This window comes from Rhamphochromis longiceps, linkage group LG2 (assembly GCF_057381845.1).
Source record: "Rhamphochromis longiceps isolate RC_006_pf linkage group LG2, R_longiceps_female_GT1.1, whole genome shotgun sequence".
Lineage (NCBI taxonomy): Eukaryota > Metazoa > Chordata > Actinopteri > Cichliformes > Cichlidae > Rhamphochromis > Rhamphochromis longiceps.
Genome location: NC_140558.1, coordinates 33,104,040 through 33,120,408, shown reverse-complemented (window position 1 = coordinate 33,120,408; position 16,369 = coordinate 33,104,040). Strand labels below are relative to the sequence as shown.

At 40.6% G+C, this 16,369-nt stretch overlaps 1 protein-coding gene across 2 annotated transcripts; it reads left to right on the top strand.

Moving 5' to 3' along the window:
- The first annotated feature begins 8,456 nt into the window (after nt 1-8,456).
- LOC146677579 (uncharacterized) lies at nt 8,457-16,154 on the top strand. 2 transcript variants are annotated; one of them, XM_085424146.1, is made up of 6 exons: nt 8,457-8,647; nt 10,213-10,527; nt 10,696-10,953; nt 11,053-11,202; nt 11,331-11,444; nt 11,800-12,344. In XM_085424146.1, exons 1-6 carry the CDS (start codon nt 8,599-8,601, stop codon nt 11,973-11,975), a joined length of 1,062 nt encoding a protein of 353 aa, XP_085280272.1. In that variant the 5' UTR covers nt 8,457-8,598; the 3' UTR covers nt 11,976-12,344. The 2 variants fall into 2 exon arrangements, with proteins under 2 accessions (XP_085280272.1, XP_085280280.1); XM_085424154.1 differs by lacking the exons at nt 11,331-11,444; nt 11,800-12,344 and adding an exon at nt 15,961-16,154 and having other exon boundaries at nt 11,053-11,157.
- Nucleotides 16,155-16,369: the final 215 nt, after the last annotated feature.

The following is a 16,369-nucleotide window of genomic DNA, read 5'->3' as shown; positions in this document are numbered from 1 at the left end:
TGTTAACTGGAAGAAACCAGCAGAATAAGGCTTAGAGAGGGGTGGCCATCTGCCGCAACCAGTTGAGGGCGAGCAGATGAAGACAGGACAAAAACACACTGTAGAAGAGAGCCAGAGATTAACAATAACTAATAATTAAATGCAGATTGGTGTAGAAACACATTGTGGAATAATGTCTGGAGTGGTGGAGATATGCTCTGGAGAGAATAAGAGTGAAATTCAGTAGAAACAAGACATAATACATGTGTGTGGATGTCAGGGAGATGGGTGAAAAGGTAAAAATGCAACAAGAAAAGGTAGTGATAGTGGATGAATTTAAATAACAAAAAATCAAAGCAACAGACAATGCATTAGAGAGGTAAGGAAGAGAGTGGTGGCAGGTTAAACTGGGTGGAGATGAGTGTCTGGGCTGATATGTTACAGAAGAATAGTAGCATAAGTGAAAGGGAAGCTTTATGAGATTATAGTGAGACCTGCTATGATGCATGGTTTGAAGAGTGTGCTGTTGTCAAAAAAACAAGAGACAGAGCAAATTTAATGTTTTATTTCCTTTTTCTTACTTTAGTCTGGCTTCCTATATATATATATATAAACACCCAGCACGCCCCTGCGGGCGGTTTATCCTTCAAGCTCGGGTCCTCTACCAGAGGCCTGGGAGCTTGAGGGTCCTGCGCAGTATCTTAGCTGTTCCCAGGACTGCGCTCTTCTGGACAGAGATCTCCGATGTTGTTCCTGGGATCTGCTGGAGCCACTCGCCTAGCTTGGGAGTCACCGCACCTAGTGCTCCGATTACCACGGGGACCACCGTTACCTTCACCCTCCACATCCTCTCGAGCTCTTCTCTGAGCCCTTGGTATTTCTCCAGCTTCTCGTGTTCCTTCTTCCTGATATTGCTGTCATTCGGAACCGCTACATCGATCACTACGGCCATCTTCTTCTGTTTGTCTACCACCACTATGTCCGGTTGGTTAGCCACCACCATTTTGTCCGTCTGTATCTGGAAGTCCCACAGGATCTTAGCTCGGTCATTCTCCACCACCCTTGGGGGCATCTCCCATTTTGACCTCAGGACTTCCAGGTTATACTCGGCACAGATGTTCCTGTACACTATGCCGGCCACTTGGTTATGGCGTTCCATGTATGCCTTGCCTGCTAGCATCTTGCACCCTGCTGTTATGTGCTGGATTGTCTCTGGGGCATCTTTACACAGCCTGCACCTGGGGTCTTGCCTGGTGTGATAGACCCCAGCCTCTATGGATCTTGTGCTCAGAGCTTGTTCTTGTGCTGCCATGATTAGTGCCTCTGTGCTGTCTTTCAGTCCAGCTTTGTCCAGCCACTGGTAGGATTTCTGGATATCAGCCACCTCCTCTATCTGCCGGTGGTACATACCGTGCAGGGGCCTGTCCTTCCATGATGGTTCCTCGTCTCCCTCCTCTTTCTTGGGTTTCTGCTGCCTGAGGTATTCACTGAGCACTCGGTCAGTTGGGGCCATCTTCCTAATGTATTCTTGGATGTTCGTTGTCTCATCCTGGACTGTGGTGCTGACACTCACCAGTCCCCGGCCCCCTTCCTTCCGCTTAGCGTACAGCCTCAGGGTGCTGGATTTGGGGTGAAACCCTCCATGCATGGTAAGGAGCTTTCTTGTCTTTATGTCAGTGGCTTCTATCTCCTCCTTTGGCCAGCCTATTACCCCAGCAGGGTACCTGATCACGGGCAGGGCGTACGTGTTGATGGCCCGGATCTTGTTCTTACCATTCAGCTGACTCCTCAGGACTTGCCTGACCCTCTGCAGGTACTTGGTGGTTGCAGCTTTTCTAGCGGCCTCTTCATGGTTCCCATTCGCCTGCGGGATCCCCAAGTACTTGTAACTGTCCTCTATGTCTGCAATGTTGCCTTCTGGTAGTTCAATCCCCTCAGTTCTGACTACCTTCCCTCTCTTTGTTACCATCCGACTACACTTCTCCAGTCCGAACGACATTCAATGTCATTGCTGTATAGCCTGGTAGTGTGGATCAGTGAATCGATGTCTCGTTCACTCTTGGCATACAGCTTGATGTCATCCATGTACAGGAGGTGGCTGACAACTGCTCCGTTCCGTAGTCGGTATCCGTAGCCAGTCTTGTTAATGATCTCACTGAGGGGGTTCAGGCCTATGCAGAACAGCAGTGGGGACAGAGCATCTCCTTGGTAGATCCCGCACTTGATGGTGACTTGTGCTATGGGCTTGGAGTTGGCCTCTAGTGTTGTACGCCACATCCCCATTGAGTTCCTGATGAAGGCTCTTAGGGTCCCATTGATCTTGTACAATTCTAGGCATTCCAGTATCCAGCTGTGGGGCATTGAGTCATAGGCCTTCTTGTAATCAATCCAGGCAGTGCACAGGTTGGTCAGTCTGGTCTTGCAGTCTCGGCTGATTGTTCTGTCTACCAGTAGCTGGTGTTTTGCGCCTCTGGTATTCTTGCCAATTCCTTTCTGTGTCCCGCTCATGTATTGACCCATGTGCCTGTTCATCTTAGCCGATATGATGCCTGACAGGAGCTTCCATGTAGTACTGAGGCAGGTTATTGGTCGGTAGTTGGAGGGGACCGGTCCCTTCTTGGGGTCCTTGGGGATCAGGACCGTCCGGCCTTCAGTTAGCCATTCCGGGTGTCTCTCGTTAAATAGCAGCTGGTTCATTTGTGCTGCCAGACGCTCGTGGAGTGCAGTCAGCTTCTTCAGCCAGTAGGCGTGAACCATGTCGGGCCCTGGTGCTGTCCAACTCTTCATACTGGAGACCCTTTCTTGGATATCTGCCACTGTGATGGTTACTGGACCCTGTTCAGGGAGGTCGCTGTGGTCTGCCCTCAGATCCTCTAGCCACTGAGCATTGCCGTTATGGGTTGCATCCTTCTCCCATATGCTCTTCCAGTATTGCTCCGTCTCCAGCCTTGGTGGTGCTGTTCTCTTATTGTTCCCTTGCCACTGAGAGTACACCTTTGCTGGTTCTGTGGAGAACAGCTGGTTTATTCTCCTGCCTTCTATCTCTCTGGTGTACCTCCTCAAGCGGCTGGCCAAGGCTGTGAGTCTTTGCTTGGCAGTTTCCAAGGCCTCAGGTATGGACAGCTTGCTGTATTTCTTAGGCACCTTATTTGTCGCACCTTTCTGCAACTCCGTTAGTTGGCTAACCTCCCTCCATGCTACTTTGATCTTGCCCTCTAGCCTCCTTCTCCATGGAGGGTACTGCCCCTTGTCGCTGTTCAACTTGTAGCCAAGCATCTCACTGATCACTGTTGCCGTATTGTAGATCAGCTTGTTAGTGTCGGTAATCGTGGTTGTAGGTATTGCCCGTAGTGCTGCATTAACATCATCTAGCAGACCTTCCGAGGGAACTTCACGTAATCTTGGTAACCGGCTACGTGGGATCCAGGTTTCAAGCTTGGCCATTATCCTATTTTTCAGGTCAGTTCCTCTCGCACTCAACGATCCTTCTCCTATCGCACTTGGGGCTATGTACCCAATCTCGGGTGGGGGTGATGATATCTCCCCCCTGACCTGGCGTCCTGACTCCTCCTTGCCGTAGCATTTGTGTTGTACCTCGTCAATCTCTAGGTGTGAGAGCAGTCCCTTCTTTTGAATGTTGGAACACTGAGCTACTAGTTGTTTCGCCGTCATTGTGGATGTTGGGTATCGAAGAATCCATAGGTCCCTCATCCTATTCATGTAGCCCCTTCCGCCGGGGTTACTTGCATAGTAGCATTCCAACAACGCCCTGTTTTCGTCTCTTGCCCACCGATGCCTTCTTGTTCCAGTAGCCCACTTTTCGTCAGGGTGCCCTGGTTCCTCAACACCTGACGCGGACCTTGTTGATCCGGGCGACGTCCGAGCCGGCATGCCTTCATATTTATCTGTCTCGCTCATGTCTGCGGTAGGCTTGCTTAGCATAGGGGGTCTAGCCTTAGGACCCTTACTGGATACAGACGCCCCAGGCAGGAATCGAACTTGCGATCCTCTGTTCCAAAGGCGTGTAGTCTAACCACTACGCTATCCAGCTGCTATGGATATATATATTCCCAGCACTCATATATATATATATATATATATATATATCAGTACAGACTTATAATATATGGGAAGAGCACAATACAATCAATACGAATAATAGCTCGATTATGTAACAGCTACATGTGTACTTGTGGTTTTGTATGGTGACTATTAATGCTGATTGACTTCATTTTATTCATTATTAGAATCTACTGGCATGCACATAACCTTAACACACAAAACTTCAGCAACACAACGATCGTGAATGTCTGTGAATGTGTTCTGAGGTTTGAAGTATTCTATTTTTTAAATGTATTAAACAATATATATATATGGCTTTATTATACAGCGTATTTTTGTCATTTCTGTGTTCAATTAGCTTCAAACTGGATATAAATCAGTTGTAAATATTAAAAGTACTTTTGAGAATTGGGTTTCTCTGACATACATCTTGCCTGGTCTGAGTTCACACATTTTTATTTGAAGCCGGTCACCAACAGGAAACCAGTTGTGCCTCTATGCACACAGTGTGCAAAGAGGCCTGCTTGCATTTATCCTGTGCTGTTTGCATCTTGGTAAAGTAGAGGAGTTTATCTGAAAGCTGCTGGCTAAGTTGACAGAAAGTGAACAGAGAGGAAAGAACTTAAAGAAGTCCAGACGCTTTTCTTTCCAAGCTCCTTAGACTACGATGACCTGGATGACTGAGAACCTTCACAGACAAACAGAGAGGAAACACGAAGCTACATTTGGACTGCGGGTGGTGCTATTAGGAGTTTCTTATGTTTAGCTCTGTTTAATTATTTAAAATATGCAATAGCTCTGTTATCAAGTACAGTCACTGAGTAGCTTTTAATAACATCCTTTGTGTTAAGTTCTGCAACTTAAAGCTTCACCTATGCTTGTAAAACTTTACACAAAAAATAATTCATTGTAATTCTTGGTACATTTTGATGTACCACTGACTGTAACTATAATTGTGGCTGATGTAGCTGCTGTATGATGAGGCTAATTAATATTTATACTTTGACAGCTACTGAATGTGTCAATAGACTCTGTGAGAAGCAAAGTTGGGTGATTTTGACACCATCTATTGATATCATGTTACTGTAATCACATTGCAATTTTCATTACACTGTTATGACCCCTCATTTGTCTGTGAAGTCTAGGGGGCACAAGGGTGTAACACACAAGGGCAACAGCACAAGCCATACATAAGCCCATAAACGATGAGTCAAAGATTTATTTTACAATTTTACAAACAACTATTTACAATTAACTTAAGTAGGAGGAGAAAAGGAAGCAAATTCATCTTCAGGGTCTCCAAGGACAAAACAACAAACAAAAAATCCTCCTGGAAAGAAACGAACACACTAAACTCTAAAGTGAAACAAAAAAACACAAACAAAGAAAAACAAAACAGCAGAAAAGGTTTGCATGAATAAAAATAGTGAAGGAACCATCACTATCTACTGGCACGGATATCAGTGAAACTGAGACAGGGAAAGTGGATTCAGAAGGTTTGTCTTTTAGATGGGAATTTTGGGGGATCTTCCCTAAAGTCACTGGAACAGTTTCAGCATGTTAGTATAACACAGGCGTGTCTGCTTCCACCGTGCAGGTGTGTGGAGAGTCTGGTGTAATTTATGCTGCTTTTAACTTAACCCTGACCTGCAAATTTTGCTGAAAACAACTGTGTGTGGGTACCAACACTAGCACTTGTCAGCAGGTTGAAAAAAAAAAAAACACTGAACAGTTTTCCTATCATATAGCGTTTTTATGTTACTTTGAGAAAAGAAGAGGCTCGGAACTGTGTGACAACATCAAGGACAAACACTTTTAGCAGCCCTCACACATTATGTCCAAACAGCAGCTCAGCAGGGATAAAACTGAGAGATATCTGCTTAGCCTTGTGAGCAGCAAACAGCAGGAAAGCAAGACCTTTACCCCAGTGTCTCTCAGTCTCAAGGCAGTATTTGTGCATCATGATCTTTAAAGTTTGATGCCAGATGTTTGTTTGAGGCTAGAGATTTTATTTTCGAAATACCTAAAGATTGCAGATCCACACAATCAACAATTACACACTCTAAAGACTCACCAACTGCAGAATGATAGGAACAGGTTGCACAAAGTGGTCACACTTACCAGCAATTTGACAAGTGCTACAGGTTTAGCTACATCAGTTTTAAGACCCAGCCAGAAAAACTGTTCCCAGCACTCAGCCAATGATGGAGGATGCGGTCGTGTTTTTTTAACTTCTAAATGATCAGACTGTGAATGTTCATGGGCTAGCTGCAACACACCTTGGCTGTACCCCTTGGGAACTACCATCTGCCATACCACACCCTAGTCCTCATCTTGATTTTCCTGCTTTAACTTAGGCCCATTTGTGCATAAACAGGTCATCTTTCAAGAAGATGCCTTTTTTCTCACTTGTTGTTTCTGTTACTTTTATAAAATATTTAGCAAGTGTAGCATCAGCTTTCTTGGCTTTCCTCGGGGATCCATTGACATAAGTAATTAATGGAAGACTTACAGATGTAGCATTAACTGTGTTCTGATCACAGGCTGTGGACTCTGAAGGGCTGACTGGGGATAATTTATCCTCTGTCAGGTAAAGAGAGAAGCCCTTAACTTTTCTCTGACAGTGTTAGTGAGCTCACTGTGTGTTTCTAATTTTAGAGATAACTTAGATAACTGCTTGAAGAAAGCGTGAATAAATTAGTGCACTAATTGTGGTCTACCAAGTGATGCACAGCACTTCAGAAATATCTAGACACCAAATAAATACATTTGCTCTAAGTTTTTTTCACTTTTTTTCCAAGTGACCATGATAACATGAGAAACTTAAGTTAGCTTGAGAACAGGAACATTACAGTGAAAAAGCATGCTTAGAAAAGTGTGAATAGCACAGTGTGGCTGCACATATTTTATCACCTTGTACAATATGTGTACTTCCTTTGCATTGCTGTGAACCAGGGGTGTCAAACTCAAATACACAGTGGGCCAAAGTTCAAAACTGGAACAAAGTCGCGGGCTAACGTTAATATTTATTGAAATATATTTATTCCTCCAGATATAAGAATGAATCTTTTCTTATGGACTCAAACACATTTTGCTAAAAACTGAATATGGAACAAGCAAAGCTTAATACTAAACAATATATATATTAGCTGTATAATACCAGTAGGCCAGCTCTGATAGTAATTTGGTATTGCTTCGCGGGCCAAATGTAATTAGGCTGCGGGCCAAATTTGGCCCGCAGCCTAATTACAAGCATCTTCAGTAACAAAACATCGTGAAACTCGAGTCTTTAACTAAACAGAATGACATTGTGATAGGATCCGACACTGATTGTAATACATCTCAGTGCATCTGACCACTGTGAAGCCATCATATACAAACGGGTCAGTACAAGACGTCAACATAAGAGAGCTGACAAAATGTTAACCCTTTAAAAACTGAGCCATGAGATAAGTGCCAGAAAATTCTAAATGTTTGAAAGTTGAGAGTTTCAATTGCTTAAAAGTGTATTGTGCAATTTATTTAGGGCTTTCACAGGAAAAAAAATCACACAGATGATATAGAATTTTAGAAAAAACTAAAAAAAAACCTGTATGTATCAAATATGATATACTAGACAATAAGGGGTTCTCAGATTGATGACAGAATAATATCAATATTATTATTGTCACTATGTTAACCAGTGTAAAAATGCCCAAATATAATTTAGCATGGACAGAGGGCATGGACAAAAGAAAGAAAAAAGAATCTCACATAACTAATTGTTGTCAGTGTTCATGGAAACAAAGGTGTAACTAGGCAATGAAAAGTTTGAAGCAGTATTATTATTCTGTTCCAGGAGAGCGTGCCATTATATGAAAGAACAGTTATTCCTCCAATGTTCAGGTTTTAAAATGAAATCATAAGAACTGAAATCCAACTTCATTGCAGTTGTTACAGTATATGGGTGACGTATTTTGGTGGATTATACGTCTTGTTAAGATTTGTACAGTTATACTTCACATGCTAAAAATCTGAAATGACCCCTTGTTCAGCTTTAAAGATGAATGAATGAACCATTATTTAATTTCAAGAATACATTTTAGAACTGTATATTTTATTCAGTAATCTTAGATTTTAAACATGGAGTTAACTGCTATACTGCACAGTGTGTGTAAACACAAAATGTGCTGGTTGACCTGTTTGTCACGGGTTAGACATGTTTTTTTTTTTACAGTGTTTATAGATGAATAGATTATTTTTTATGGGCCAATTTATATTTTAGGCATGCTCAAAACATCACTTAGTAATAAATAATAAATGCTTCCCCTCCCTTCCTCGCAATCCATCACACATGAATCTTTTTTCTTGAAAGCTAAAAGAGGAAGGAAAACCGACACCACTTCCTTTTATCCCCTCAGTGCATGAATATACAAGTACAACTTCAAAACCGGACGCCAACGTTTTCACTCGCCTCTGAGGCTGCTTACTAACAATTTGGAGTCCGTTCAGAGCACCACACCCACCTTTGTTTTTGATGGAAAAGCTGCTGACTTGATCAACACAGGCTGAACAGACATGGAAGCTGCAGTTGGACTGTTGCTGGTGTTGCTTGGAGTCTCTCATGGTGAGTAACTTATTTTTGTCATGTCGTCTCTACTTATTAATTTCATAATCAATAATATGTTTCCTGCCATGATTAAAAAGGAGAGAGAGAGAAGAAAGAGCTATATTTAGCTAAAGATATTTTGTTCAACATATGTTGAACACAAACTATAGATCCTGTCGTACTATCGATCCAATACCAATAACAGTGCTGGTATCAATACTATTGATATTTGTGACAAAACATACTCATTTGAGTGCCCTGTTAACGAAGGCTATACCTTCATTAACAGGCCATATAGGCTATAGCAATAAAAATGAAGTAAGACTATGATGGTATAACAATAAGGCAACATGTTTCATCAACAAAACCCTAAAGCTACAGCAGCTAAATCATGCGAAAATGCAGTGTGAATGCCGTGTAGTGGAATCTGAAAACAGCAGAAGAAGGAGAGCCATCTGTTGAAAAAAGGTGTAGAAGCTGAACTCTGCTTTATTTGAAAGACTATACTGAAGAGTGTCAAGAAATCAGCCCATTTTGCTGACAGGAACCACATTATCAGTGTGATCACCAGTTTTGCTTGCCGGGCTGAGCCATGTTTTAGCTCGGTGAGATGAGCAGCCGTTCTCAGACCAGGAGGCCAGGGTTCGAATCCTGCTTATGGCAACATTTTCTTCAGTTAACACTTCAACTGTTTAAACTTTTTTCCACACAAATTTCAGCTTTTTCACCTCTTTTTAGCAAAAGTTTCAGTTTTTCACTACTTTTCAGCACAAATTCCAGCTTCTTAAGCTGTTTTTAGCACAAACTTCAGCTTCTTTTCCTCTTTTCAGCAGAAAGTCTGCTGATTCACCTCTTTTCAGTACAATTTTCAGCTTTTTCACCTCTTTTTAGCACAATTTTCATCCTCTTCTGCTCTTATAAGCACAATTTTCAGCCTTTTCACCTCTTTTCAGCACAATTTTCAGGTTCCTTATCTCTTTTTTGCTGAACATTCAGCATTTTCACCTCTTTTCAGCAGAATTTAGCTTCTTCTGCACAGTGCACATTTTTTTCCTCTCATCATATCTTTGTTTCGGACAAGAAATGGTTTGGCGCAGTAGGATGCGCAGCTGCTGTGAGATCTGGTGGCAAGGGTTCGAGTACTACATGGGACAGATGCTGCACATCTTCCCTGCTTACATGTAATCTGCTTTCTTGACACTCTTCAGTGTAGTCTTTCAAATAAAGCAGAGTTCAGCTTCTATACCTGTTTTCAACAGATAGCTCTCCTTCTTCTGCTGTTTTCAGATTCCACTACACGGCATTCACACTACATTTTCGCAGGAAGTGCAACTTTTTCTAGTTGTATAATTTGAATTTGTAATTTTCTAGTTTTAGTTTGTAACTGTTCATCAGCACAGGGAAAATAGTGCTGCTAGCTGAACCTTAACTGTGATTCACAGACCTGTATAATGTTCATCTGTGACAGACAGTGGACATAAAAACGTCATTTTTGGTTTAGGTAGACATTTGCAGATTTTGCCAAACTCAAATTTGTAACTTAAAAACAAACAAACCAACTGTGTATCCTTTTTTGTTTGCAGGTGTGGAAACTCACTGTGATGGCAGATGGGATGGAGCTCAGTGTTATGGACCTTTGGGAGGAACTGTGAAAATCCAGCTGATGGACAACACTTCAGAAATTAATAAATACAATTTGTTAAAAAATACATTAAAAATATTAAATGTAAGAAATAATAAGGTTACTTCTAATTCTATAAGAGTGGATCTTTTTCCCAGTAGAGGAACATTTAGGATCAATAACCTGAGCAGCTCAGACAGTGGTAATTATACCCTTCAAACCTTTGACTCAGATGGAAGATCATCAGGCGGGTGGACTTTACAGTTGTTCATTCAAGGTAAATGTTGGGAAATTAAGCCATTAATAGATTTTTGGTAATCCATATAATACATCTCACAAAATTTCAGATACATGTGTTTTTTGCGTTCCCTGTTTTTCATTAGAGACTATAAAGAATGACCAAATACTATTTTAAAAAACTGATCTGTGTGTGTGTTTCTCTCAGCTCCTGTGTCCTCTGTGGTGCTGCTCTCTGAGTGTCTGTCCCAGGGAGAGATGAGGGTGTCCTGCTCCTCTGAGGGAGGGGACAGTCCTCAGTACAGCTGGACTCTGGATGGACGCACACTGACAGATGCTGAGCTCCTTTCTGGAAATAATGAGACTAACATCATCACTCTGAAACAGCACGTGTCAGGACATCTGGTCTGCTCAGTCAGTAATAATGTCAGTAATGTCTCCAAAGAGGAGAGAATATCGACCTGTGGTGAGTGAGAATATAAATAATCTGATATATATATGATAATTACTAATTCATTAATTAATACAGTAACTTTGCACGAATTATGTGTTTTATTGCTCATAGGCTTTATTTTCATTAACTGTACTTCAGTCAATGGGACACAGATATCACGGTGGGTGTATAAAGCTAATAACACCCTGTGTACTCCACCAAAACAGACTTCTGTGGGTAAGGATTATGGAACTACCATCAGTGATGAGCCATGGTACATTAGTAAGTAAAAAGTAACTTCAGATCCATTGATGTAATTTTCTCCTTTGCTCATTCTCTGTCTTGATAAAAAACCAACATGTTTTCTGATTCAACCTGCTATCTGTTTGTGCCTTTTATTTTTGAAACAGGAAATTTGCCACTGATCGGTAGTGTTCTCTCAGCGCTGGTAATTTTCTTGGTTGTTGGTGTAGTAGTCATATGTGCTTTGAGGAAAAAGCAAAACAGCAAACCTACAAAAAAGGGTACACTTTATTTCATCACTTATTTTGCTCAGATTGCTTTTTTGTTTTTTAGGATATACGGAATAGTAAGCTTTTTAAATACATTTTTGATTTCTTGTCAAGAGTTTATTGATAACTCTGTCATATATCAGTTAAATATGCAGATACTGCTATCCTGCTACAATTAACACAAAAACCTGTGAAACAGCTCTGTCTAAACAAAGCAAAATCCACAAACTATAAACTCTAAAGCTCGCTAAAGAACCCATGTCATATTTTGTGTGACTCATTTTATGTTATCTACTGTCTTTGTATTCCTTTAATCATTCACTTATTTTAATACTATATTTGAACCATCCCTTTTGCTACTTTGCAGAGGAAGAAGATGACCAGGAAGTCTTTGCTGATGTCAAGTTTGTCAAAAGGCAGGCAAACCAAGCTGAGAAAAAAGCTGCTGTGGAGTACGGCCAAGTAAAGTCTGCAAAGCGACCTCGGAGGCCTGAACCAGCAGGAACTGATTGTGTGTATGCTAATGTCCATAAAGTCAGGTGAAGAAGTGCTCAGTGCTTTTGGACAGACAGCTCCACTGAAAGTAGCTGGAGTGAGGAGCTGATGTTAAGATGCCTAAAGGTCCTTCATTTAATGTAAATTCCCCGTATAAAATACAAACCATAGCTTATAAGGTTTAATGTATTGGACTATTTAACTGTCACTTTTGTAATATATCAGGTCATTAACACAACTATTGTTACATGACCTCTTGATTTAATTACAAACACTGAGTGTTTTCTGCATCTGTACTCTGTGGAAGCCTTTGACTAGTTCTTCACTTGGTAAAGGTTCGACCAACATGTAAATGGAAACATGATAAAGAGAAAGCATTTTAACATTTATGAAAATATGACTGTAAATAAAACGTCTTTTGTACCACACTTGTTATGTGAACAAAAATGTAGCTTTTCATATATTTTGGTTTTTGCACAGATACACTATAACAGTGTAATTGTAGAATATAAATGGGATATACCCCTGAGAGTGAGTACATAGTAGTGGTGGACAAGCAGAAGAGAAAGACTGTAGTGACAGATGTGGCTATACCAAGTGATAGCAACATCTGGAAGAAGGAACACAAGAAGCTTGAGAAATACCTAGGGGTGAGAGGGAAGCTAGAGAAGATTTGGAAGGTTAGGCCAGCAGTGGTCCCAGTGGTAATCAAAACACTTGAGGCTGTGACTCCCAAAATGGGCAAGCAGCTCAGAGATTCCATGAACAACATCCGAGATCTGTGTCCAGAAGAGCACAGTCCCAGGAACAACAAAGATCAGATCATCAAACAAATTTAAATAAAAGACAATGATAAGACAAATAAACAGAAAATGGGAGGATAAAATCCAAACCTACATAGCCCTGTGTGAAAAACTTGTGGGACATTTAGAGACCTATTAAGATCTATTAAGATGGTGGTTTATAGCAGTTGACACATGGCTGTGGGTATTAGGGTGTGGAGTCCGCTTGCCTGATATGTGTCCACTTGAACAAAAGCTTTTAGTGATATATTCACCACTAGCTGTCCTTCTCAGGTTATTGATCCTAATTATTGCATTAGTGGGACCACAAACCTGTTTCTGTGTTATAAAGTAGAACCTTATTCTTTTTTCCAGTGAGTACTTTTGATTGATCGTTTAACAGCTAGAATCTAAATATGCTATCTAAATAAAGTGTTATCCATCACTTAAATTGCCACAGATCACCCCAAAGCTTCATAGTGCATCCTGCCTTCACAAAAGGTTTCCTCATCTGCAAATAGAAAAAGAGCAAGCATCACCATTTCGAGTTATCAGTCCCAACCAGAAGGACTCTGACCACAATTTGTAAATGTTAACCAAAAACAGAAAAAAGCATTTGGTTGCACCCATCTGTCTTAGTCCATGGTATGCAAAGGTGCTTCATGCAAGTCTGTGTCTGAAACACATTTAGGGTTCAGCTAACAACACTAAAGAACAGCTAAATATTATAACTGGGAAAAAAAAAAGTCAATTAAATTAATTCAGTTTTATTTACCTGTTTAGCTTCATGTGACGGCATCATGGCCTGCTGTGTCACCACCAATAATACAACTTACACTACTAATGAAAAAGAGACACTGTAGGGTCACTGTTCCTATCTTCAACCAACAAAAGAATATCATCTAACTAGTAATCCCCTCACACACACTCCTCCTCAGGGTCTTGTCCTGTCTTCTTTTAGGGCATGATGCAGTGGATCAGCCCTCTCCTGTTTGTTATGGTGGGGACTCGGAATTCTTCACAGGTTTTAAACATGTATTAATGTGAAGCATTGTATTTGCTTACTTAGAACAATCTGAAGGGGGGGGGGGGGGGGGGGGGGGGTGTGAAAAAGTGACAACTGCTTTTGACATGGCCAACATTACCATGTGACCTACTTTTGTTTCTGTTCACTTAGTGGGAAACTCCCAAACACCCACTCATAAACTCTCACACAAACATACACATGAACACAAAAATACTCCCCACCGGAAAGTAAGCATACATTTCAGCCTTGTTATCAAAAAGGGGGTGCATGAAGTTTCCCTTCCTGATTCACTGGATGTTGTAGCTTAAAGATATTTATTATTCAGTAAAACGTCTAGTTTTAAAAAGTGCACATATTTTAACAAAAATGATAATGATAAATTTAGGTTTTGCTTCAGAGAAGGAAAAGAGTGAAAGCATGAGTTTTAGACCAGTGTCAAAAGTTGAGTCTGCTTCACATTGCTGCAGGTGCTGTAGCACCCCCTGGTGCAAAAGGCAGATATCACAGCTGCCATAGTGCCATAATGCTGTCTAGTTCCTTGCATCCATCCATCTTTTTCATTACTGCCATCTTGTGGCCACAATCAGGTATTGTTGCTGAAAGCGACCTTGACCTCTAGGTAAAGGTAACATCTCCAGTAATCTGAAACTCTAATGAATGCGATAACTCGAGAAGGTGGCCACCATTCTTTTTAAATTATTAATTTTTTATTGAGGAAAAGAAAGTTACCCAAACTTACCCACTCCTATCTGAAAAAGTAATTACTTCATAACTTTAACAAGTGGTTGTGTGACCCTTAGCAGCAAGAACTGTAAAAAATATATATATATATATTAAAAATATTTATTTATTGAGCCATTCAGAGGTGGACTTGTCGTATTTCTGAGCATGTCCTGAAATTCTTCTTGATGATTTTCTGGTAGAGCTCCTCAGAAATACCTAGATACCAATTGTTAAAGAATTCATTAAATATACTGGATGTGAGAGAGAAAGGGGTATTTCTAACTCCACATCACATAGATCTCTCCTTTCTCAATGCAATGGAAGATTTAAGATCAAGAAAGTGAACAGGAATGACAGCGGTAATCATAGCCTTTAAACTTTTGATTCAAGTGGAACATCATCAAGGAAATGGACTTTACAGTTGTTAATTCAAGGTAATTCTTGTTGGTTTAGAATGAATAAGAAGTTTTTAGTTTATATAATTTTTTCAAGTTTTATGGATATCATGTTTTGTTATTATGGTATTTCCCATTTAAAAGCTTAGCAACTGACTAACTGAACTCTACATACAAATTAAGAAATAGTGACAATGTTGTTTTCTCCAACAGTGTCATCAGTCATGATTCCACTCCTGTAGTTTTCATTTTTTTAAAACAAACAAACATGTAGTGTTTGTTTTAGACTGAACTGGAGAGTTTGTGTGACTTATTTTTTTTAGTTAGTTAATAAATTAGTTATGAATGACGTTCATTGTTAGTGTAACTTTGTGAGTGAATTGTGGTTGTAGTGACTGTGTAATAAGGTTCTTTATAGTATAATACAAAGTAGGTCTCTTTTTATTCCCAGTAATGGAAGATTTAGGATCAATAACCTGAGCAGGAATGATAGTGGTAAATATACCCTTCAAACCTTTGATTTAGATGGAAAAGAAACAGGCAAGCAGTCTTTACAGTTGTTCATTCAAGGTAAGGTAAGGAATGAGTTCAAGAACTTGATAGAAATTTAACATGGTTTTGAAAATCTTTATGATTTAACTCACAAAAATACAGTATAACACCCTTTAATCAAACTACCTGCAGCGATGGCACATGGCACAATAGTAAGTGAAAACTAACTCCAGTAAATTGGATTCATTTACATCACTTTGTGGCGGAGGTGTGGTCCCGGGCTCGGGCTGCAGGGAAGGAGTGGTGCAGTGAGCTCAATGGGGCGGTGCTGGCAGGTGGCAGGTGAGAACACAAGTGATGGCGTTTGGTCTGATGACGGTTTTCCTTCCCCTTTTTGGGAGAGGAGCGGAGGGGAAGCTGGCAACAGCTGAGACCGGAGCTGTCCAGACTGTGGACTGTCACAACAAACGAAAACTCAAAATAAACATGTCATCTGGCTATAAAGAACTGTGTGTGTGTGAAGTGCATTTCACACACTTTCTTCTTTCTTACCATGAGAAGTAAGTGAAAACTCACAGCTCTGCCTAACATGTGATTTTGGTGTCTCTGAACAGATAATTCCTTGCTTATATGTGGTTTGAGAGCAGTTGTGGTCATTCTCTTGTTAATTGGTATTTACATCTACTTCGCTTGGAGGAAAAAGAAAAATGAAAAAGCTGAAGTCTCTGCTGTCCCGCAAACAAGAGGAGATCCAGAGGACTCTGTTCTGATGATTGAAATGAGTTCTGCAACTTACACCAACACCTAGTTTCACCTTTTATCAACTGAAATTTGACAAAACAACACATTTTTGTTTATATTCTTGGCAAATTATGTTCCTCACTTAAGCACCTCATGCTGAATTAAGCTGTGAGGGTTTTCTGCATTTTTATTTGTGGAAGCTTTGATTACAAAGGTTGTGAATGTAATCTGAACTTGGTAAAGGTGGAATCAGTCAAGTCAATTTTTTAATTCAAACATCTG